At 41.5% G+C, this 25,509-nt stretch overlaps 2 protein-coding genes across 4 annotated transcripts in view; both read right to left on the reverse strand.

Annotated features, from left to right (window-relative positions):
* Nucleotides 1-4,430: 4,430 nt before the first annotated feature.
* Nucleotides 4,431-8,008, reverse strand: hspb1 (heat shock protein, alpha-crystallin-related, 1). Its single transcript, XM_034606220.1, has 3 exons — nt 7,486-8,008; nt 5,436-5,499; nt 4,431-4,881 (listed from the first exon to the last, which is right to left on the reverse strand). The coding sequence occupies exons 1-3, from the start codon at nt 7,901-7,903 to the stop codon at nt 4,728-4,730; spliced, it is 636 nt and encodes a 211-aa protein (XP_034462111.1). The 5' UTR covers nt 7,904-8,008; the 3' UTR covers nt 4,431-4,727.
* Nucleotides 8,009-16,475: 8,467 nt separating this feature from the next.
* srrm3 (serine/arginine repetitive matrix 3) overlaps nt 16,476-25,509 on the reverse strand; it is a 75,602-nt gene continuing 66,568 nt past the window's right edge. For 2 of the 3 annotated variants that reach the window (XM_034606186.1, XM_034606184.1), the window contains 4 exons: nt 21,298-21,593; nt 20,937-21,188; nt 20,707-20,832; nt 16,476-18,543 (listed from right to left, as the gene is read on the reverse strand). In XM_034606186.1, the coding sequence (XP_034462077.1) occupies nt 18,276-18,543; nt 20,707-20,832; nt 20,937-21,188; nt 21,298-21,593 (942 nt within the window). In that variant the 3' untranslated portion in view covers nt 16,476-18,275. The other variant, XM_034606187.1, reaches the window with a different exon arrangement.

The following is a 25,509-nucleotide window of genomic DNA, read 5'->3' on the forward strand; positions in this document are numbered from 1 at the left end:
TGTGAATTTCTCAAGAAATAAGATCTTGATTTAAAACATTATGCACACAGATATCTGATTGATCAGATAGCTACCAATGTGTCGTGGCTTGATTAAATTAAAGGGACAATTGGGCATTAGTGGAGGTATGTTAATTCTAATTTGATTTACAGTGCATTACTTTAGGGCCAATAAATGATATGGTAAACAGAGGCAGCAATTAGAGTGATAACTTTTTACAGTTGGTATAATGCAGCTCTAATATGCATCATTTGTTAAATATTCCTACTATAATCTTTCTTCTTCTTTGTTTCACGGTCCTCTGCTTTTGTGCGATGACAGTCAATTTTTCATAGCAGACTTTCTGCTATGAAAAATGTCTATGAAATAAAGAACAAAAACACTATGTAGCGCTGATTGTAGATTTACTGCCAACAGTCATATTTATGCTGTGGACAGAATAATATATTTACAGACTCCACACTGAGTGTAGAGAAGCAGAAGCATTCTAAGATTATTTGTTTTTCCGCTAAAGTGAGATACATATTTATGTTTCTCTCTTGACTTGGAACATCAAATTTTTTCTAGATTTTCCTCTTGAACACTCAGGGAGTGAAGTGTAGGAGTCCAATCAGCTGCCTGGCCACTAATGGCGGCTCACGTGAGGCAGTTCTCTGGTTAACGGCCTGGATAGCTCCTGGATTGATGGGGACTGGCATGAATAATTTAGGCCTGCATTATACTGGGAGGAAATGGTGACTCATGGATGAGGAAAAGCTGAAATGCTAAGTGGTTTAGAGACTGCTGCTGCCTCGTCTGAGGCCAATGTCTGCCAGGCTTGCATGAATGGCAGAGCTTCCACTCACTTTGGAGCAGATACGAGAAATAAATACATGGCACACACACACACACGCACACACACACAGACTGTGAATTTATAAACAGTGTTTATGATGTTCTGTTTTGGCAAATGTTAAGAGCTCTCTCACAAATTCATGCTCTTACATTATATATTTTTATTTGTGTGTATCATCTAGTGCAATGTTGTTAGAAATGGCTCAGATCTAGCTAATGATAGCAGATGAGCAGCTCATTAATCACTACAGGTCTGGAACCATAAAGAAGAAATAAGCACCAGTCCATGTCCGCTATCTACCCTGTGTAACTATACAACCCGCTGGAGGCTCGGTGCATAGCAGAGCGCTCTATAAATAGATCTCCCCTGCAGCTTCGGAGTCAAGAGTAGAGTTAGTATGTGCATTAGTGGGCTGGCACGCAACATGAATGGCTAGAAGTTGACGGGGAGGAAGAAAGGGGAGTGATGAAAACAACCAGCCACTCAGTACGTCACCAGTCGTGCTGCCACATCTTTCATTTCTTCCTGCAGTGACTGGGGATGAACTGGAGGCAGATTAACACACTCGCATGCAGAATTGGCTTCATACATGCAGCTGAACAGTGTATTGATCGTGACAGAGCTCGTACAGATTGTTGATGGTATTTTCAAATACCGCTCCAGGCCTAGTTCCTCTGTTTACATACAGTATATGTATATTTTTCAACCTATATGTTCCTGTAGACGTCCAAGCTGTTTTAAAACGTGCAGGATGTTATGAAAACTCACCAGTCAGGACACATTTTTAATCCAGTCTCGACTGTTTCGCCCCTTGATAAACACAAACGTTGGGAAATGTTCAGAACGCATTACTTTTAAATTTGCTCTGCTCACTTGGGGCACACTGATCCAAATCAGTTTCTCAGCTGCAACAGGAATAAATCCACGTTAATATTTAATGAGGGGAGATGCAGGAGACAAATCAGTGCTCTCTGCACTTTGATTTATCCAACTCGTCTTAAATTGTCATGGCAGTGATAGAAACCAGTATCTGTTGTGGGTCAGTCATGTCTCACTGGGAAACTATGAAACTTCCCATGCTGAACATTCATAACTGTACCAGTCCCACTATTGTCCTAAAGCAACAAATATATATAAAAAAATTACTCACTTAGAATACACTAAGACACTGTGTACATATAAGTATATAAGTGTATATTGTAGTTTTACCATGATGTGAAGTTATTCAAGATGTGCCATAAACCTCAAATGCATTGAATGTCGGCCATTTCAGAGGCAATCTTCAGACCCAAGTTTACAACTTTTCAAAATAAAAGCTCTGATGTAATTTTCTCGGTACAAAGCATTACAGCAACAAACAAGGATTTTGCTTTTACTTTGTAGACAACTTGCTGAAGAGGAAATAATTCTATAAATGTTGCTATGACGGAGATCAACACCCATAAGTCTAAATTTGACTGATATGATGAAATGGAAATAATCAAAGTACGAACTATGATCTGGCCGTGGTTTGACCCAGTTGCAGACCACTGCTGTGGTTTATGTTCAGCTCGGTCCACAGACTGAAGGCCACACTGCCCCGCCCCTAATGACCGCTAAGAAGTTTTTAATACTGAAGGTATTGCTTGTTCAAATCACACAGCACTCACTCGGCACTACACTTTCATTAACAAGGAAATGATGATAAATTTCAAGTATCATCTGGTGAAACATTTAGTAGAACTATCAATTTGTCGATCCACAGATGCAAGATACATTTTATTTGTTTAATCTTTGCCATATTTAGCTTCCTAGATTAAAGTGCTAGCATGCAAACAATACTCCTGAGCATATGTTAACATTGTTCAGTGAAACTTAGAGCTGATGACCAAAGTTAAAACAATTCATCCTGATATTTTTCAATCATAACCACACATGTTATAGCAACACTAGCGGAAAAGACAGTGTATCAACAATGTAATGTAGCCAAATTCTCTGCTTTAGCTTTTAGTCTATCCAATGGGATTTCTGTGAGCAAAAATGCAGTAGAGGCAAAGTCAATAGGCTTCATCCCCTGGGGACTCCGAAAACCTGCGCAAAATTTGATGCTAATCCACCCAAAGGTTGTTGAGAGATCTCAGTCTGGACCAAAGAGGTGGACAGACTGACTGAAGCAACCATAGATTAATTACTAATTAGCAACTATTGTGTTTTACTATACACTCACATCTTTTAGCTTCAGCCGACTGTAGTTTTCTCCCTCCCCACTAACATCTATTCCTGGTGCAGTTGTTTTAAATGACCTTGTTCAGTCAAGAGTAAAAAGCATCTCCATCAATTATGAATCTCTGTGCAAGAGTACTTCAGCAGCTCATTCTCTATGATTGAATTATGCAATCCTGCCTGTTACGACACATTTCAGCGCTGATGAACAGCAGAGATGAGTTATTTCTCTGTACATGACACCTCTCTCATTTATCAACTACCTCATCAGGTTTTTCTCCACTTCATAAAGCATTTTACACACCCGCCCTGCAGATCAGGAGTCAGTGTCAGGTTTAACTTGTACAACACTGAGTCCTGTTCGCTGAAGGTCAATGAATTAATAAGAATAGTCTTTAAAGTTAGTTATGCAATAATATAGATATATCAATTCCTATTCAAAGTTAATTTACTAACTGGTGTTATAGGGCTGCCGTAGGACACAATGTTATAATGCTTTGTTTCAGTTTCAATAAAAGCTGGTCCATTCACTATGTAGAGATCAGTCAGAGGCAACATTGTTAAATGTAAGAATTACAGCAGTGAAGCATATCATGTTGAGCATGGGCTGTTTCATTTGCCCCCTTTTGCATGAATGACCCTCAGATATATAACTTAATAAAAGATACTGTATCATTTGGAAGCTTAGTATTTCATGATTTAGTCATGAACTTCAAGTTTCCAGACTTGAAACAAATTCGGCCGATTCAGGATGTGAAGACTGCTGCTATTTAACTCAACCTGTGGAGGAACTTGTCACAACTGTACATTATATCAAACATTTACACTGCTTATTTATATTTTGCAGTACTCCGGTTTGCACAACACGCTACAGTTTTTAATTCTCCCCCGGTGCCTTTTTGACTGCATACTTATAAATTGCGTACGCATGTCAGTTTTCCACTTATGTTGTGTACTTATGTCTAATTTTGTTTTCACTGGGGCCCAGAGAGAAACAGCATTTCAATCCCATCAGTGTGCTGTACATATGGCAGAACTGACATCGAAGTTGACTCTGACTTGACGTCAGGTCACCGACACACAAGAAAAACAAGAGACTCAATACGTTTCTATTCTTTATTTATGTGACTGGGTAATCTTTCTGAAGGCAACTGTAAATGACAACGGTCTCTGTCCAGTCCAGGGCGACAACAGTGTGTTCACATACAGGCAAAAGAATAATTTGGTATAAATACTATCCTAGGACCTTGGTTCCTTAATTTACAAGATTCCTGCTTTTACTGTCCACTTCACTGTTGTCTTTAATTTGTCTGTAGAGGCAGCATGAAGTGGATTTGCTCAACAGGACCGAGAAAGGTGTGTGTGTGTGTGTGTGTGTGTGTGTGTGTGTGTGTGTGTGTGTGTGTGTGTGTGTGTGTGTGTGTGTGTGTGTGTGTGGGAGAGAGCGGGGCTGAGCTGAGATTTCCTACATTCAGCTGAAGAGTAATTACAGCAGAAAGAGAAGGCATATGGCACTGGTGCAGATGTGTTTACACAGTGCACTCAGCTGGGGTTGGCTCATTATCACAGTCAGAAAGGAGGGAGGCGACAGAAGAGCAAAATCCCTCGCTCTTCCGTCTCTGCTATGTGAACACGCTATATGCTACTTCTTCACCTTGTATGCATGTATATACGTATGCTGCTCTTCCTCCTACTTCTTCACCACGCCACCTTTGTCCATGGTGACGGGTATCCTAACCTCTGAGGACTCAATGGCAGGTCTGGTAAGAGGAGCCTCAATGGTGAGCACCCCCTCAGGGGACAGGGAGGAGGTCACCTTCTCAATGTCAGATGTGGAGGGCAGGCTGGAAGGGAGCAATACAATACAGTTAAGCTTTACAGTAAGTCAAAGAATCACTCCAGTAAATGTAAAAATGGCTCCAGTCCTGATGAAAACGCATCATGGCCTCTTCTTATTCATAAACGGACTGAAATATCTATAAAATCTGATCTAAGACCAGCTCAGTTTGTCTCCTCAGTGTGTGCTGTGGCCCCTGGATGGCAGCAGAGCCCTGTGAAGCTAAATAACTCAGAGGAATGAATGCTGGGAGGTGGCGGCTGCTGCTGATAGCTGAATTTCATGCTCTGAAAAGCAGCAGCCCTCTACAGGCCGGACAGACCTAAAACTAAAAGAGATTCAGGGCAGCAAAGCCATGACAAGAGAATCACAGGAATCTGAACCCAGCCTGAGAAAAAGCCACAGCGGGCAGAGTTTTAATGAGAAAAGTGGTTTAAAGTGAGCTGTTGACATACTGCCTGCAGCTTATTTGTAGAATCCACAAAACTAATTGGTGTTAAACTAAATTCTTCAGGCTTGTCTGTTGATAATGAATAGAGTTTAACATGCTGAGTCACTTACGTGTATTTCCTGGTGAAGGTCCTGGACACAAAACCGTGCTCATCCTTCCTCTCCTCATGCTTCCCTGAGGACACAGGAAACATTCCTTTACCAAAATGTAGCACTAATCTGAAAGTCATGCTCACTTCTAGGGGTTATGAATTAAAATAATTATTACAATATTATGATGCACCAAATCTGCAAAGGAGGACACCAAATGGGGGAAAAGGGGGGGGGGGGGTCTGGGGGAAGGAGGCTGCTTGAAGAATGAAACACCAGCAGAAGGACTGATCAGAAAACATTCTCAGGCAGAATGTGTGTGGTATTTTTTTAATCCAGAATTTTACACTGAAACGAGTTGGGTGTGTGAACTATTGCACCTTATTACTATCATTATAGTCAGGACTCTTTTTGAGGATTTATTTTCAATTGGTCTTTTCAATTTTGTTTTGCCATAGCTGTGAAAGCACAGGGGTAACTCAAATCATTATTACTCAAACAAATTGTTTCATACAAACCCAATGCATTAGCATAAAGACCAGCAAAGATAACAATCTACCAGAACCTCTGAAACAAAACCCCCCAAAAAATCCTTTCAACAGTAGGGAAAAACTAAAACCTCAGAGAAAACTGCAAGTGTGGACTCCCTCTCTCATAAGTGCAATAGACAGATGAATTGATGGATACCAACCTTTTGTCTTTGCACCTAATATAAAGCTAAAGAGCCGGGAGCTGCTATCTTAGCGGAGCACAGTGACTTTCTTGACATATTTTGGCCCAATTTGGTTCCCAGGTGTTGTTTGTGCAAAAGAGTATTCTGGTAGCCACCATAAACCACAAATTATAAATATGAATCTCAAGCCAGGAGCTGTTGTAGCATATCATAAAGACTGGGGACAGGGTGGGGGAGCAGCTATGTGGAGGCCTTTGTGGTGGTATTTTTATCTTACACAGCCGTGCGGCCATACCAGCCACAGAAGATCCTCACCAGCCTTAATCGCGTCCCGTCAGGCTCTCGCAGGCACTCGGATGCCTAAAACCCGGCCCTTCATCCTGGCTCTGCAGAAATGTGTTTGTTATGACAACGGCCTGATGAAGGTTGCTTTCCTCTGGGGGCTGTCGTCTTTCCTACAGGACGACGCTGCCAGCATGAGCGAGTGTGTGGCTGGGCCGAGCAGCCGCTTTTTCCTAACATCAGGGGTCATTAGTTTGAGTGTGTATGAAAACGCCAGGAAGGAGGTAGGGTAAAAAAACGAAATTTGATACGTATACAAAGCTCTCATTAATTCTCTGACATCTTTGAACATCGCATTTGTTCGCTGGTGATATCAGGAACATGAGGTGGCAAATTCCACTTGGACAGAGCCCCGTGCTTTATTTATCTATGTTGTTCCTGCCTGTCCAGTCTCTCACCAGAGATATGTGCCATAGTCTGGCCCAGAACCCTGTTCCAGATCCAGCAGTCCTTTTAAAGTAGCAGACACACTGGGTGAGTCACAGTAGAGAGAAAGGAACTTTTATCTGATCCATTCCATACCGTCAGGTTTACTCATTTTTACTTTAGCCCTTCATTTAGGTGATGAAAACATTTCATATGGAGAAGTGAAACTGGCTTTTGCACCATGTTCATCAGTGAGCTGCTGTGAAAGACGACTCCCACACATTGAATTGTGGGTTGCTATCCGTCGAGCAGGCATTCATCCAAAGCCCCCGCCCTCTAGTACACTGGATCTCAGAACAATGTCTCATGATATTATGTAACTCTGCAGCAATGCATCTGCCTTGTACTTTGAGTTGCACAAAGTTTTCCTGCCTTTTTATGTTGCCTTTGTTCCTCACTGTAGCAGCTCCTCTAAACCTTAGTGCACAGTAAACACAAAGTAATTCTGTCATGTTTCTATCAATGCATCTGTCCTACACACGGTGTTTTGATACTGTGGCTAGATGCTGAGTGGAAATTACGTTCAAAATGTTATTCTAATATAAAAGTTTAGAAAAATATTGTTTCCCAGCATACAGTGGGCAACAGTACAGCGCAGGGAAGGGATCAGTGAGAGAAATGAAGGCTCACCAGTGATTTCCACCACACCATCCTTGGTTTTCACTAGCAGCTCCTCAGGCGAGAAGTGGTTGACGTCCAGGGACACCTTCCAGCTGTCTTGGGTCTGCTTGATCTCCGACAAGCCGGTGCTCATCTGGCGGGACAGGGCGCGAGCCTGCTGCGCCTGCTGGGCCTGCTGGGCCATCATGGCGCCGGGATACATCATGGGAGTGTGGGGCATCATAGGAGTGTGGGGTGTCATGGTGCCCATTTCCGGGGTCAGGATGGAGGACCGCATGTACCCAGGCCAATGGGTGGTAGGGAATGTGGCTTCTAGGGTTGGCATGCCGAAGGACTGGTCGAACATTCGACTGCTCTGTTGCCAGTCACAGAATGGGTCCCAGCTCGGGCTTTGGAGCAGGGTGAAAGGAATACGTCTCTCAGCCATGGCTGCTGTGGAGCGTTGTTGTAATGGGGTGCTGCTGGCTGCACAAGAAGAAACCTTTGGCCTGTCTGAAAATGTGTTTCCAATGTTCCGTCTGCCTCTCAGCTGAGACCTTTTATACACACAGACGCCACCCCTGTCAACAGGGTCCTCCCTTGTGAGTCAAGCCCTCCCAACTCACACCCCTCCACACCATTACGGAAAGTACTAGAATATCTATTTGTGGCAGACACAGCACACCAATGGAATCCGCACCAGGAAGGCCCTCCACTGATTCAGCTGTCCAGTGCACTGTTAACCCTGCCGCCCTCGTGCTCTGTGTAATCCCCCTCTCCCCTCTCTGGACATCCCAAAAAAAAAACAGAAGATTCTGGGAGGCTGATGGAAAGTCAGCTCTGTCTGCTGAGTACAGAACATACAGTCTCAGGCTTAGATAAGACTAACATGCTATTTCTAACATGGCTCTGTATAGGCTATGATGTGATATGTTCCATGCTATTATCAGCCTCATTAATTCCACAGCTGAATGACAGTTTGGGACATGGATGCGAAAGAACATTGGACACATGCACCATACATGAGAACAAAAAGACCTAAAACAAGGACAACTTAAGGCTTTGATAACCTTTTCACCGAAATATTAGATTAATCATTGGCTCACTTGTGAAATTGTGACAGTCGAGTGAAGACTTGACACTTTTTTGTCTACATGTAATCTACCTACTAATTCAACACGTGTCTGTCCAATGCATATCTCATATCTTCATTTTATCAGCTTCACTTTGCATGTGTATTGTAAATTGCCAGTGCCAATTTTGGTACAATTTGGAAACGCAGTGCCATCATTATTAGTAAAGTTTAAATAAACAGGTGACCAGCACTCTGTAGCAGTCAGTGGGGGTGGGGCACTGTGCCTTCAGTCTGTGGACAGAGTTACACATGTCTTATTCTACTTCCTCTCATAAACTACAGCAGCGGTCGGCAACTGAGTCTAACAGCCACCACATTATATTGATAATTTTATATATTTTTTATTTCATCATATTGATTGAGACACACAGCTGCTGATCTCTGTCATAGCAACATTCACAAAATCACTTCCTCTTTGGCAAGTTGTCTTCAAAGTAAAAGCAAAACGTTTGTTTTGTTGCTGTAATGGTTTACACTAAAATGGATTACAGAGCTTTCATTTTGAAAAGTTTTGAATTTGCATGTGAAGATTTTGTCGGTTGCTTTACAGACTCTGAAAAAAGCTGACATGCAATGTATAAAAATATACCTACTATTTGTCAAATCATTCAAACTTATAAAAAAACCAGAGACGTGAACAGTAATAAAGAAAATTCTGTTTCATTTTATGAAAAATTGGCAATAAAATCTTCAGTGCAGATAAACCAGATGGGATGAAGTAAGTTCTGTACACAAACAATAAAAAGCGACAGTATATTGTTGTAGTGCTCAAGTGTTTGAGGAGGACTCACTAATGACATGGAATAATTCTGAAGTAGCTCTGGAGCTTTAACACAAGCAAACAGCTTATTCCAAACAGGCGGGTTTAGAACGGACATTGTACTAGTCATTAAATAAATATTAATGATGTTTTAATGAAAAGCCCCACAATTTGTTTCTATTAATGTGGAAACAGGAAATGTTCAATGGAAACTGAAGACATGTGGCTATACTTCACATCTTTATCATGCCTTTATCATGCTATCCCAAATAAAAAATGAACCACTTGAATAAGCTGCACATTAATTTGACTTGCTAACTACACTGGAAAAAAGGACATCCAACTATAAATTGAAATGTGTGTCTTATTTTTTCCACAACAGCTCATCTGATCGACTTCAGTAATGGCAGGTGTGCTGCCGAGGACACGAGGAAGTGCAGTGTAGAGTGTGAAGTTCTGGGGAAGAGCATCATGCATGAGTGAGATCCCGGGGCTTAGGATAACCTATGTCAGGAATCGAAGGGCCTGGGAGCAGAGCTGGAGGGACTGACCTCAGCCAATCCCAAGAAGAGCTGAAGGAGCAGGAGGTGGAGACCCTCACACTTTTAAAGAACTGCTGCCAGAGCCTGAAGTATTAACGTCTGTCCTGAGAGATCTGACCACAAGTGGTGAGAGCTTAACCCCCCGATATTAAAATGTGTCCTGAACGCGTCTTCTGTGACCAAGTGTGATCGGATCTCACTTTATATGTAAATAATCAGGACTGTTATTTGTGATTGTGAAGACCAAATTGTCAGAGTTTACAGATGTGACCAATGACAAAGTTTATGCTAGAGTGTCGGCATGAGTGAGAGAGATAGAGAAAGAATGAGCGGAGTCAGGAGGGGCTGGATGAATGAGTGCAGCTACAAAGAAAGAACAAAGTCATCATCAGAATGCATTCAAGTTCACAGAGCAAATTCTAAATCAGTGAGCACAGCGGTGAATAGAACTCAGTTGTTCTTACTTGAATATAATGAGTTTATTACAACATGGATCTGTACACAGATTCTTGGTCTAATGTAAATGCCATTGGTCAAACCAAAAAGCTTGAACTTCAATAGAAGCATTTCAGTATTTTATAGGGGGAGGGAAGGGATTGCAGTCTTTAACTATTAGCTATGACAAGTTGAATACTAATGAGTATAATGGGCAACTTATGACTAATAGTGACCATTATACTCATGAGTGCACACTCCATGCTCAGCTTATCACAGCACCAGCAACAGGAAGGCAACTCCTGTCACAAAACCTATAATTAAACTTTAGATTATAAAGCATTCCTGCCAGTAGGCCGCTCAGGTCAGGTCATAATATAACTCATGCACAATATTAAAAAGGTAGAAAAAGGTGTAGAACAAATTCGCTGACAGGACCGATGTTCATACCAAATCTGAACAGGGTCAAAGACTCTAGCATCTGTGACACAGCTACATGCTGCGTGGCCTCACGGTGGCCAGTGGTCAACACTGCAGCCTCACACACAGAACTCAAGTAACCAGCTGGGCACAGGCCAGAGACTTCCTGTTCCTTCCGGTGTCAAAAGGAAGTTACCTCCCAAACTCCAACGACATGAATTGTAATGGCATAAAAAAAAAGTTTAAAAAAAACAAACATTGCCAAATATAGTTTCTGCCTGTGTAGCTTTACTTAAGTGCTAGTATGTTAGATGCTTTAAAAACATCACAATGACGATCAGTGATAAAGTAAAACAATCTTCAACAATCCTGCTTGTACTAGGTTTGACACGCAATAGAACCTTAAAACCACACTGTGGCGTTACACTTGGATCTATGACAATCCAAAATCACTCATTTACTTTATATTGTACTACATTTAGTCACTTTATTTCATTGATTTTGTCAAATTTATGCATTATAAAAATAAAAAAAACACTTTATGAAGCATGGCGTTAGTTCATGTAGGACACGGAGTCATGTGCTCAGCTGTCATAAGCTGTCAGCTACTGATAGGTTTATGGGCGCTCCCCAGTCACCCACTAATCACAGCCCATTCAAAGCGGTCCCTTTTAAACACGACCTCATCCTCACTGATCCCTGCTCAGCTCACGCCCTGCTGCCGGTAACTTGCCTCCACCACCCCAGCCTCCACCTTTTAGCACTGAGTGCATACATGGTCGTGGTAAATGATATTCATCTTGAACAAATGCATCTTGCCTGCTACACGCCCACCGGGAGGGTTCTGCACATGTTCCCCTTAGCATGCTGCTTGGCTAATCCAGAGAACATCCAAAGAATGCAGCCATCCGCGCCAAGCATAACTGTATCCCCATTGTGCAATAAATGGGTAAATCATGACAAAGTGTTCCCGACTGAACTAACAATAGTTCCAAAATAGTTGCAAAAATGATTAATGTTGACACCAGGGATAAATCACAAAAGCACCAATCAGTAGCAACACAAACTCATGATGATTCATTGGACTAATCCCATATAGACTAAACTGTAAAGCACCTTGAGTACATGTTAATGTGAAATCTTCAATTGGAACGGTCAATGCACATTAGTACAGTACATTTCATTTCACATTGCGTAGTTCATATTTTAAAAAGTTAGGATGAAAATGACTTTTAATACATTCTAAATTAGTTTTAACAAAACCAATTCAAAAGTCCTTCATGGATGTTTGTGTACCAAGTTACATCGAAAATAAAGTCCCTTTAAATTGTGCAACAAGATAAATGATGGACTATAAGAGCACTCAGTCTTTGCATCATGGAGAAAGGCAGGAGAGTGTTGGATTTCCGGACACTAACAAAAGCAGCTGGGTGCGAGAAATAATTCATAAACAAACAGGCTCACAGACACAGTCCTCCAGTTGGCAGGAAGTAGAAACTCAGAAATATTCCAAGAAAGTCAAAGGACCAGAGCAGAAGCACGATGTGAGACTGAGGAGACGAACAGATTGTGAGCCTGTCCTCATGGTGACTTAGAGACTGAGCACAGAGGTAAACCTGGAGAATGAGACACAGGTGAGACGCATCAGGACGAGGCAGACAATCCCCAGAGAGGGAAACCAGACTGAGACAGGAAGTAAAACAGAGAAACACAAGGGGAAATCAGAGAACACAACTACTGGACGACACTACCCTGAGTGATATATGTACAGTGTTGTTGCATTTACGGATATTGTAAACTTATTTATTTATCATATATATTTGTTCAATTATTTTTTCTGTTTGGTTTACATGTATATTTCAGTATTACTAAAAGAAAAAACTGCTCACGCATATAGATTAAAAGTCTTTTCTTTTGTAACATGTTTATTTGTGCGTTTTTTCTCCTCCATCTGTAATTACTTTACACTGTGTGCCGTCATGCGGGGAAGGGTGGGTTGAGGAGGTGGGAGGGAATGGAGATTATAAAGGGAGTGGTTGATTGTATCATATGATGCTGTATTTTTATTGTCACACTCCCAATAAAACAAGATTTAATGAAAAACAGAGAGCTCATGCCTCGGCTAAGGCCCAACAGTCCCCTTATGAAACCTCATTTAAGTTCACTAGAATTATAACTTTATATATTTTCAAGATAAAGTTCAAGAGAAGAGTTTTTTTGGCTTTCAAAATGTGGCTATGGAATGAATATGAAAAAATGGTAAATGGTTTGTATTTATATAGTTCTTTTCTAGTCTTGATGACCACTCAAAGCACTTTATAGTCTCAGTTTGCCATTCACCCATTTAAACAGTGCATCTATTGGTAGCACTTTTTTTCTATCAGGGGCAATTCGGGGTTCAGTATCTTGCCCAAGGACACTCCAGCAAGCAGATGGGGAAGACTGGGATTGAACTGCCGACCTTCTGGTTGGAGGACGACCGCTCTACCCCCTCAGCCACAGCCGCCCGTGACTTGGCCGTCGAAATAGAGGATATTCTGTTTGTTTTTTTTACATTGGAACGTTTACTTCAATTGTATTGGATTTGGCTGCAAAGCTGTTTATCCTTCAAACTCCAAAAATGTTTTGTGGACTCAAACACTTCACCCACCACTCCATATATATATTTGAATAGCACTTATCTAAACAAGGTTACAAAGTGCTCACACAAAAGTCCATGGCAAAATGAAGAATCTATTGTAATAAAAGATGTTCTGTTCAGTCCAATTTAAGAGCCAAATCATAACATGGTTGAGACCACAGGTTTGTAGAGAAAACCCAACAGTTCCCATATATATATATATATATATATATATATATATATATATATATATATATATATATATATATCACTTGGAATATCTATATAATATATATATCATCATTATCAACATCATTTCATGCATCAGGACCAGACCCTCACTATGTCTGGGAATTTTTCTTGTAGGGGACATTTTGCAGAATAAAAGACTTTACACTGCGACACACCTTTTAGACAGACAAAATAAAAAGCATGAATTTATATGATGTAGTTTAAGTGTGACACAACTCTCACGAGCCAGTGAAGAGCTCCGGTCACAGTATCTTTTTCATTGCAGTTTTTGGGCAAATTTAGTCTGGACTTGTCTTTAATAGGCTGCAGGACTTTGACCATGTTTAATAAGATTTTGTTGCTAGTCTCTAATGCAGCTATTTTTCTATTTAGTGAGGACTCTAGTTGGTCAAACCTACTGTTTATTAAATCACACAGACCATCTAACCACCCTGCACCACCCCAAACCACTAATATATAAACAGAGCACATACAACTCTCAGACACTTGGGTATAGTCGGGAGATCATCAACTTTTTTTTGGGGGGGGGGTGACTGAGGAGCGCTTCAACCTCTCGCAAAAGATGTGATGCCACATTATAGGGGGCGGGGGAAACACCTGCACACCACGTGGTAGGGCATCTATTACTACCCACATACATCTGCTGAGGCCCAACAGTGCCCTTAGGAAACCACATGTAAATTCCCAAGATCTGGTCTTTTTTCCCTCCTGATCTGCACACTCAGAAATATCAGTCCCCTAAACATCTCAGATTTTCTTTCCATCAAGATCCATTAATGATTCTCTGAGAAATCAAGGAAAATGTTCAAAAACACAAACATCTCACAATGTTAAAGAAAGTGGATCCACCAGCTGAGCCACAGTCTACACTGACAGATACCACATCATTCCACCAAGTTTCGTGGTCATCTGTCCAGTAGTTTTTGCATAAACCTGCTAATTAACAGAAAGATGAAAACATAACCTACTTGGTGGAGGTAATAATAAGGAATCAGGAAAACCATATAGTGTCGGAGTCAGTCAGCGTCCACACTGATGACTTTGAAGGAAATTAACAGTTTGAAAAACAATGAAAACGAATCAATGAGACTTTATTCTAAATGGATGAACTCAACTTTTATTTTCAAGGAAAATGATGAAAACCCCATTATCTCACTGTAACATTTCAATCAGGTGAGGACGTGAACAAACAAACACTTTATTATGACTTACTGTAATGTACAGGCAGGCCGTAGAGTCAGAAGAGGAGACGTCGAGGGGCTGAACAAACAAAGTGCTAATAAAGAAACACAGAAACTAAATCCACATGGGAGGCAGCAGGATCACTGAACACAGGTGAAACACATCAGGTGCAGTCACAAGGGCAGAAACACAAGAGGAAGTGAAGAGACCAATAATGAGACACAGGAGAGTCATGAAGTAAAGGTCAAAATAAAACAGGAAGTGAGACAACATCAGGGATCCCAAGAAAGTGACTGAACTAAGACAGAGAAACACAAGGAAGGGGACAAAATAACTGAACACAGTGCAAATACAAAAACAGAGAGTAATACACACGTCCACACCTTTCAAAGTCTTTCAAAACATCCAATAACAACAGCATGGATACAAAGGTCTCCCAAGAGAACAAAATCCTGGATCATTACCTAAATTTAGTGGCTTCTTCCCTCACACACCAGGTTTCATGATCATCTGTCCAGGAGTTTTTCTGTAATCCTGCTAATTAACAAACAAACCCAGATGAAAACATAAAACCTCACTTTTAACATCAGATTCCCTGAGAGATCGTCACAGCTCCCAGAGAAGGAGCTGATGTCACCAGGCAAACAATCGCACTGTGATGATTATGTTAAATTGATTTTAAGTTAGATATTCCTCATCATTTCAATTGGAATAAATTGCTGTGTGTGTAATTCTGCTTGTATCGTATTGAACCATGAATTATTCTATGCATTATAATTTAAACAAATTGTTTTTTTAATTAAAAAATTACACATTGTAAATGCAATTATTCAGCTATATTCATATCAGTAATAAGTTGTGTGTGTGTGTGTGTGTGTGTGTGTGTGTGTGTGTGTGTGTGTGTGTGTGTGTGTGTGTGTGTTCTTCACAAAGCTCTTGTGCGTGCAGGTGTTACAGATGTGTGCATGTCTCTCCACACTGAGAGGGGAGGAAACTTGACCGGACAGTGGAAAAAAGGGATCGATAAGGAGACTCCTGTAATCAAATTGAGGAATTAATGGAAGATTCATAAATCAGGGAAGATTTAGTTTAGTTTTGACTGAAATAAATTAATCTCATTCAGAGTTACAGGATATCACAACAGACGTATGTAGAATTCAAACAAGAAATCAAACTGGAGTATTTGTTGTGTGAAAACCAAAAGTACAGGTAAATAACACCAGAATCCTGAAGGTCGTTGGAAGATGTAATGGGCTGGATAGAAACCAGAGGATCTGCAACCTTTGTAATGACAAGCATCAGGGAGAGGAATATCATATTTTATTTGAATGTAAGAATGTATGATTTATAGAGAGAAGTATCTGCCAAAGTTTTAGCCAAATACTCATCAATGTTAAAATAATTATATCATTACAATCAGACAAGCAGAACGTTATTTGTACACTTTTTTGAAGAACGTCCTTCCTTCGTCTCAGTAACATTTGTTCAGCCATGTCGTGTGCCACTGATTTGTTTTCATTCGTTCTGTTGGAGCTCCATACCCTGTGACCATGGTCTCGAGTCATGGTAAATAAATGAGATCTGATGACATCAGCGCCATCTGTAGGTAAATGTACCGCATGCACTGGAGCAGCACCAGAAGTCAGAGAGGAAAATAATACAAGAGTGTCAGTACTTCTCCATTAGTTTCTGTTTATTGTCAGGTATAATAACTTTTACATTACAAAGAATGGTGTGTAGAACCAAAGGGGGGGGGGGATGCTATATTGAAGAAACAAACAGGTTTGCAGAGTATTATAGTCGGGTTCAGTCACCCTGGGAATGCAACACTGGGTTGAGTGACTTGAGGCTGGACGAATGGTTAGGAAGACTTAAGGTGATCCCTGATTGTTCCGCCACTTTGTTTACCGCACTATCGAAGCTGCAGACAGAGGAGGTCTCTGCTATGCTAAAGTTATATACTGTACATATCCTCCTTTTCAAGCTGGTAACCAGGGGACCTTTAAAAAAAAAAAAAAATGGCGTGGCCCATCATACAAGGGATAAGAGCGTGTGGTGGCGGGAAAAGTGGAGAAGAAGAGTGGAATGCCTTCTCCAGACAGGGAGATGTTTTGGTTCCGCTTCAGGCCGGTCCCTCGCTTCGAACTACAGGAAGAGCCGCGATGACTTGCATTAAAATGACGACAGATGAGGGACGCCTTGAGACGGCAGTAACGGCGAGTGAAGACGAGTTTCCACTAGCTAAAATCAGAGCATCGTAAACACACATACGCAGCGAACCTACGCGCTGCGCGCCTGCTCGTGTTTAAACGTGGGAATACATCCACGCAATCTCATGGTAGAACTGCTTTACAGCTCACCACTAAATAAATAAATAAGTTAAATAATAAATAAATAACCCAATAAATAAAACAAATAAATACAGTCGATTCATAAATAGCCGTGGTCAGCGCAAACGTGTGCATGGAGAGTTTTTGCAGACCGTTTTCCTGTACAGTACCGTACAGCCGCCTTAGATGCAGGCTACAGTGGACACACGCGCACATACACACACATACGCACACATACAGGATTAGCAGAACATAATAATTTAAACAGGGAAAAGAGTAAAACTACATAATACACATTGTTTTTTCCCATCAACCTCTGTATGTGACATGATGGCGAGGTCGGGGGGGGGGGGGCACAGACGACGTCCGCATCTTTGTCGTCTGCTAAGTTTCTCTCCTACGAGCAGCGAGTCTCTCCTGATGCATCATGCTGAACAAACCTCCTCGAACTATATGGAATATACAGTGCATAGTTTACAAAGCCAGAACTTATATCTATACAGACAAACCTATACAGTAGAATTTCCCTCATAAAAAAGTCCCTTTTTCTTTCTTCCTAATTCAACTGCTTTGTTCTCACGTCTGTTGATCTCTGTGCTTCGCTGAAATTGAAGTCTTCGGGGAGAAAAGTACATGACGAGGGAAAAAAAGTCTGAAATGTACAGTAAGTCATTGATGTGTCCTCTTTTTGTCTTCTACTCAGCTCCTATTTTTAGGATATATATATATATTTATATATATATACTGTATATTTATATGTTATATAGTTCTTCATGAATTCCTTTTGGTTGTTTTATGGTAGAAGAGAAAGAAAGTGCTAACATACAGCAACATTTGATCTTTGGGCTCCACTAAATGAAAGGATGACATGTGATAACCCATTTCCTTGAATATCTTGGATACATGTGTGTGAAGGCATGAGCAGTGACACCCAATTTCATAGCAATGTGCTCTATCAAAATACAGCTCTCCTCTTTGATCCGGGCTCTGCGTCAGAGGGAGAATGGTCGTGGAGTCTGAGTTTGAGCCCTGGACTGAGCGGCCTGTGCGGGCGCCGTCGGGGGCTTATTAAAGATACATGATAACTGAACCGGAGCACAGTCACCTTAACAGGACTTTTAGCTTCTCCTCCTGCGCCGAGTGTTCAGAAGCCGGGGCTGTCGTAGCTGCTGCGGCTGTAGTAGCTGTGGTGACTGCGGGAGCGGCTCCTACTGCGGCTCCAGCTCCTGCTCTGGCTGCGGCTCCGGCTCCAGCTCCTGCTCCGGCTGTGGCTCCGGTTGTGGCTCCGGTTGTGGCTCCTGCTGCGGCTGTAGCTGCTGTAGCTGCGGCTGCGGCTGGACCGGGACGGGCTGCTGTCGTTGCTGGACGAGGACGGACTGGGCCGGTAGTACGGGATCGGCCGCTTGCGAGCGCTAGGGACAGGAGAGAGGGCGGAGGATGGAGTGTTAATGCTCACATTCGACAGAGATGAGGAGTTTGATGAGTTAGTGTCAGTGTGTGTTAAAATACAGATGATGCTGATGTAAAACACATGATGTATTAAGACAAGGTTTGATTGTAAGTCAGTGTAGAGGAGGTTATAGAAGTGGTAGACTTTAAGATCAGTGCAGGATCTGAAAGAGAGCAGCTTTGTGGGTTAAAATAAAGTTGTTCAGACACACACACACACACACACACATACAAACACACCGCAGGAAAAAAAGCACGTTGTTAGTTTAAGCTTAAGCTCAGATTGCCTTGTTAATAGCCACTCTGGAAGTGCTTCCTGTAAGGTAATTAGCTGTTAGCTCCTGAAAGAACCTCTTCTTCCCAGTGGAGGCCAATACCCAGAAAAATCAACAGTCAACAGTGCAGGGAGAGATAAGAGCTATCAAGGTGTCCCTGCTGCGAGACAAGGTGTGCTCCACCTTGTCATTTCAGCGGCGTGGTACATATTAACTCCGCCTTCACTTTTGTTTCCTCTATCTGCCATGGAAATCCACAGCCTGTGCAATAGGGGGTATCAACTTTAATACACCTTGATAGCATTTTAATCTCCGTGTCCCTGTGTTACATCATTAGTGCATAACCACAGTGGGGTGCAGCATTAGAACCGGTGTGAGTCTCAGTGTGTAGATTTCAGGGTGGTGGTGATGGAGCAGAGAGAGGACAGAAAAAAGAGGAGGAGAAGAAGGAGGAGGAGGAGGAGGCTAGGTTTACTCAGGGGAGCTCTGATGGTTTGCTGTTCAGCTGTGCTTCAGGAGTCAGACTAGAGGGGTCCTGCTGCACGGCAACTGTTACCAGGGTAACTAGCCTGCAGCAGCTCGTTCAGCAGCATCCCGTTGTCCTGGCGTCGGAACCTTTAGGACTGGAGTGAAAGGGTACACACGTTTCACCCATGTCTATTTCCACATGTATGACAAGAAGTACAAGAGGTGACATGGAAAACTTTTCACAGCGATGCAGGAGTTTTCTTCATATGTTTAAATAACTAAATGTCAAGTGCAACAAACCTCGAGAAGCTTTTGTGTGGAAAATATCAAAACCTTTTGTTTACGTGTGGCCACTGATTCAAACACGTTTCCATCAGCAGAGGAAGAAACAAACATGAATTTAATATATCAACAATTTTGATCGTACTTAGTTTCTATAGTTAAGTTATGCCCTGAACATTTGGTGTCGTGTCTTGAAGCTTTTTATTGCTTTACCTTAATAATGTTAACTTTGTTTATAGAGAACTTTTCAACACAAAGTACAAAGTGCTGTACAACAGAAAACAAAAGGTCAAAAAACAGAAAGAAGTACATATATGATAATGTTAATAGTAATTATCAAATGGTAATAATAATAATAATAATAATAATAATAATAGTGATAAAAGACCTATAGTCTTATTGTGTTGTCTAATTTTAATCATGTAATGAAGCCTTTTATGATTCCAAACGTGATATGTAAATAAAACGGTTATTATTATATGAATTAATATCTATGCAAATTGCAGAATTTATACATCAATTAAATATGGAAGTAACAAGAACGTTTAAAGGAATAGTTCAACAATTTGGAAAGTACATGTGTTTGCTTTCTTGATGGATGAGAATATTAAAGCTACATCTTAGCTTAGCATAAAGACTGGAAATAAGAGCAAAGTATCCACAGGTTTGTCTGAAAGTGACAAAGTCCATCTACAAACTCCTCTAAATCTCCCTGACTAACAGGTAAGATTCTGTTTGAGTAACTTGTACAAACATCAAACACATTTATGTAGTTCTTGACATCTTCTGTTAAAAGTTAGAGCGGGAACACTTTTGCTCATTTAGTTCATTTTGCTTGTTGTAGTGTGGAGCAATAAAAGAACGACCTGTGCCCCAGCATGAGAGCAGTGCTGTCGAATTATGGGAAAAGTTTTAACTGCAGAGCTTGATGTATCAAAGTATGTCATACTTTAGTACTGATAATACAAAGAGCTGAAGACAAACTGTCTTGTTGGAGCCCCTGCTGGAGGAGGTGAGCTGTGAATAAATGTTTGTCCAAATGGGAATCTTAAAAAAAAGAAAAGCAGGAGGTGTATACATGATTCTGGACAGATGTGGTACCTGGTGATCCTGCGAGCCTCCATGAAGCTGGGTGAATCTCTTCTTCTTTTGCGAATGGGTGAGTAGCTGCGTGAGCGGCGGCGGGCTCGGCTGTCAGTGTCGGAGCGGTTAGGACTGTCCCTCTCTCTGCTCGACACACAAAACACCATCAGGACAACAACAACAACAACAACGCATGACAGCAAAACAAATCTTGGGTATTCAGAAAGGTGGGACGGAGCGAGTTTCACCTGGAGTTGTTCTGTCTGTTGTGTGGGGACTTGGGCTTGCTGGGGCCTCTGTCTCTGGATGCAGAGTGCGAGGACGAACGCCCACTGCTCCAGGAGCTGCTGCGCTGTCGGAGGTTGGCTTTGCTCCGAGACTCCTCTTTCTTCCTGCCTGACGTGTGTGAGTGTCGTCCTGGAGATGCTGACAGGCTGCGGTGGTGCGCCTGGCCCCGGCTGGAGCGGTGGTGACGCTTGGAAGAGTGGCTGCCTTTTGTCCTAAAGTAATTGGCAGGAAATGTCAAGTACTTCTCTCTCAGCTAGAAAACTAAAGAAGAACTATGATGTGATAAGAGCCGGAAAGTGAAGGTTTTTCATGAGGACTCACTTTCTTTGGTGCCGAGAGTTCCTCCCTCTGTGAGTGTGGTTGTGCTGGGAGTGGGCTGAGTCGCTGCTGTGAGCAGGGGAGTGGGAGCTCTTGTTCTGGCCTCTCTGGCTCCCTCTCCTCCCCGGCGTCTGGGAAACGGAGCCCCCCACGGCTGAGGTCCTGCCGTCAACACTCCCAGCTTCTCCTGCCACGCACATCGGCCCTGCTTGGCTCCTGCTGGGGGCGCTGTGGAGCTTGTGCTCTCTCAGCAGCGTGGACTGGATGCTTGCAGAGCTCGCAGTCAACAGATGGAGTTTCTGTAGAGAAATGATGACCAACAAAAGAAGAAAAAGAAAGAAAAAAAAAAAGAAAAAAGACAAAAAGAGCATTAGAGTGTTTTCAGGAGGGTGATTGAGTGCTACGGTGCCAAAAGAAGGTAAACATCTAAAAGAAAAAGATCTAGGTTTTCTCCATATGGCTTATAGATAGTCCTCTATGGTGCAGCGCATGCAATACTTGGCATGCAAAACCATAATGAGTTGAAGAAATCATAATCGCAAAAACAAACAAAAAAACTAGGAAGAGGAGGAAGAGAGGGAGAAAAATAAAAACAAAACTGTGACCCAAATAAGTTTAAGAGCAGAGGCAGAGAGTACAGAGCTACAGATTGTGTAGAGTAGAAAAAGAGGACTTCTCCAGTTATTGTAGTAATGGTTAAAGAAATTAAACAAAACAGAAAGAGAAGACAACTTGACAGAACATCACAGAAATGGAAGGAACAAAATAAAGATCACAATTATTGAATCAATTGAATCAGAAAACAAATCATCTGCTACTCAATTTTCTCTTTCTGGATTTTTTTTTTCCTGAAGACAATTGCTGAGAAGTGAACAGCGACCCATTTTCTTTGTTTTACTTTTTTTTAAATGGTTACTCTTGATTAACTCCCTTCTGGTTAACATCCACTTACCAATAAAGTGGTATTCCCTCCTTTAGTAGGTAAGGTATGAAGAAAAGGGAAAAGTGGGGCAACATAAGTGCATCATTAGATTCACAAAATGCAAGAGAAAAAGACACAAAACCCTTCCCTGCCAGTGACTCATGAGACAATGCATGGAAATCAATGGAAAAGAACTCAAAAGCAAAGAGGAGAACCACAATGTGCAGGGAGTCCCTCACACAGAGAGTGAATCCTCCGGGCGCAGTCACCTTCCTGAACATCACAGAGCAACTGGCTGGCGAGAGTTAAAGGTACTTTCTTTACCTTTTTTCTCCCCGTAGTTTCTACCACAGGGAAGGTGTTACTTTGTTCTGCCTGAGACGTTTGCAGGATGACTACCTGAGCTTTAACTGTCTCCTCCTGGATACTAGACACTTGACAGTTATCACAATAGCAAAGGCTTCCACTGATGTAGTTGCAGGGAGTTGACGCTACATAACAACACTACATCAGTGTGTTCGGTTATCGCTGAGACTCACTTTGGTTCAACCACAGTTTATGGGAAATATCACATTGTTTTTTGGTATTTTTGTATATCATATTTTCGGGGGATGGGGTTGACTAATGTAAGAACCCCCAGGAGCACTTGGTCAGTTTAACTGCATTGAACTGACAATAAGAATGTGATTGGATCCTTCCAATGGGAAAAGCTACTTGATGTCACGAATAGACTGAATTAATTTAAAACTGCTTAAACTAGTTAACTTAAAACCACTGAACTATAGGAAAAGATTGGCAATATTCTGTGTTTTTTATTTTAGAGTATTGTCAGCTAATCCCTTGAAAGACCAAAATCAACAATGGATAGATCATTTCATGTGCTAGAGCTCCGTTGTTGTTTAAAAAATTGTTATGAACACACCGTTGAGCCACTTTGTTGCACTGGGTGACATATTCCTATATGAACACACACTGTATTATTATTTTGAGGCAACAAAGATTCATATATTGTCCTTATATGATAAATACTCACCAGAGCACCAAATGTCTATCAGCTCACTATTACTCCTCAACAATTGCAGTGTAGTGAATTCTGCTCAAGCTACAGCTTCCAGCTGCTTTAAGACACTGATGTGTCGTATCTACCGCTGCTAGTAGAGCTCAGGGTGGTAACATTGGCCCGTTAGTCCACCTATTGGGTCCAGACTGAAATCCTTGTGACATCCTGAAACCCTGACTTTTCCTCAGGCACCATGAGGTTAACCTTTTTAGTTTTTTAGTCAAATGTCCTGTCTGTCATTTGATAGATCACCATTGGTCCAAACATTGATATCTCATTAATGATCATTTCTAACCTAGCGCTATCATCTGGCTAGAATTTTAATTTGTTAAATACTTTGGTTCATAATCAAATGCCTGGAAAGTAAATAGCATTCCCATCAGCCACTGTTGTACTCTGTGTACAATGCTAATTAGCAAACTACACTGGAAAACATGGTAAACATTGTACTTGATAAGGGGGCATTGGCCCCCACTGAAATCTGATTGGCCTTTGATGTGCCCCTGCCCTGTCAGTTGTCTTAAATTGTCTTAAATAGAATTAGTCACTTACACAGTATACAATGTGCTTGAGCAAAGTACTTCAAATATATTCAATGATGTGTGGCTTTGCTCAAAGCTATAGCGCTAACAGTAAATGAGGAATGACTTAAATGTGCACCTTACCGAATCAGGTCATATAATTGCCCCCCCTCTGTTAATTGTGGCCACTTTATGGCCCCTGATTTAGAAAAATCCTAGAGGGAAGCCATTAAATACTGACAGACTAACACAATGTTGGTTTAGGTCTTTGCAAGAAATTGGTTAGTAGTACGAAAAACAGAGTAATGCCAGCCTTATAACTTAAACTGTTGTATCTACTGAGTTGTATATTATATATTTAAACCCTTATTTTAAGCCTTCAACAAAAGTAGAATTCGGATACCTGATTAAGTTTGACTTTAGGCATTGAGACATAATGCACAGTTATACTCTGCTCATTCCAAGCAGGTCAGAACAAAATGGCGTACATCTCCAAAAGGCCTTTCATATGAAACCGTAAACAGCTTTGTGATCTAAGAATACAGCAAAAGCACAGCCTGCTGCTCGCAGAGAGAAGAGCCGCTCTCCACTAGTGAGAAGACAACTAAGTGGCACAATAAGAAAACACACAACCACTGGTGCTTTTGACAGTTGTTAGAGACAGTCGTGGAAATCAATGTGGTGGAAATCATAGGACGGATGTACTAATTCACCAACAAACAGAGAGATGCTGGACAAACAGGAATGCATTCTACCAAAAACAGAAAGAAAACAATAAAATGGACCTGGAAGATAGAGCGGGATATTGGACTTCAGAATGAAGTTTAAGGAGGAAAGAGAAAAACCAGAGCTCTATGTAATCCAATCTTTAAAGAGTCAAATCATAATTGATGGAGTCAAATTAATTTGGATAAAGACCATTGGTAAACAACAGAAAGAGAGAGAGAAAGAGAGAGAGAGAGAGAGAGAGAGAGAGAGAGAAACATTGACGTCACTCAGGCTAGGGTGCTTGTCACATTCTCATCTGCATAAAGATCACGTGCGTAGGCAAAGCATTACCTACCTTCCATTTCAATCAGTGACACGTATGCAATATCAACAAAAAAAGGAAAGAAAGAAAAAAGGAGAAAGGAATGTTCTCCGCAGCGAAATGGGAAAAAGACAATGACCTCTTTTAGTATCAAAGCTACATATTTAGTCCAGAGACTAAAGGAGAACTAAACAAACCAAAAAAGTATAGAGAAAATAGAGGGGAGGGAGGAGGAGGGGAAAAAATCCACATGGAATTGATAATCAAAAGTAAAATCAGAAACAAAGGATGAATCTAGAAACTACATGATTTGCTTCGTCTTTTTCGCTTGAACAAATGCAGCCATATTTGTATCCAGACAGGGTGGGGATGATGGGGGTGGGTGGGTAAGCGGGTAGAGTTAATTGTCATATTGGTGGACATCCATGTTGAGAACAGTCACTGAAAGGAGGGAGAAGAAAGAAGGAGGGAGGGAGGGCATGCAGAGCTGGCAGATAATGAAAGACATGTGGGGAAGAAAAATAATGCCAGGACAACGAGAGTGAGACGTGAGTCACACAGGACACAGATGAACAGGTAAGAGGAGACAGGGGTAGAAGAGTGTTGGAGGAGGGGGGTGGGGCAGTCACCGCTAAGACGGACAACTAAAGAGAGTAAACTCATTTGAAAGGGACCCCAGTCT

This window comes from Hippoglossus hippoglossus, chromosome 14 (genome assembly GCF_009819705.1).
Source record: "Hippoglossus hippoglossus isolate fHipHip1 chromosome 14, fHipHip1.pri, whole genome shotgun sequence".
In the NCBI taxonomy this organism is placed as follows: domain Eukaryota; kingdom Metazoa; phylum Chordata; class Actinopteri; order Pleuronectiformes; family Pleuronectidae; genus Hippoglossus; species Hippoglossus hippoglossus.

Coding starts and splice junctions, on each gene's coding strand:
- hspb1 (XM_034606220.1), bottom strand. CDS start 7,903: ATGGCTGAGAGACGTATTCCTTTCACCCTGCTCCAAAGCCCGAGCTGG. Junction 5,500..7,485: donor TGGTGTGGTGGAAATCACTG/GTGAGCCTTCAT, acceptor CTGTGTCCTCAG/GGAAGCATGAGGAGAGGAAG. Junction 4,882..5,435: donor ACCTTCACCAGGAAATACAC/GTAAGTGACTCA, acceptor GCTCCCTTCCAG/CCTGCCCTCCACATCTGACA.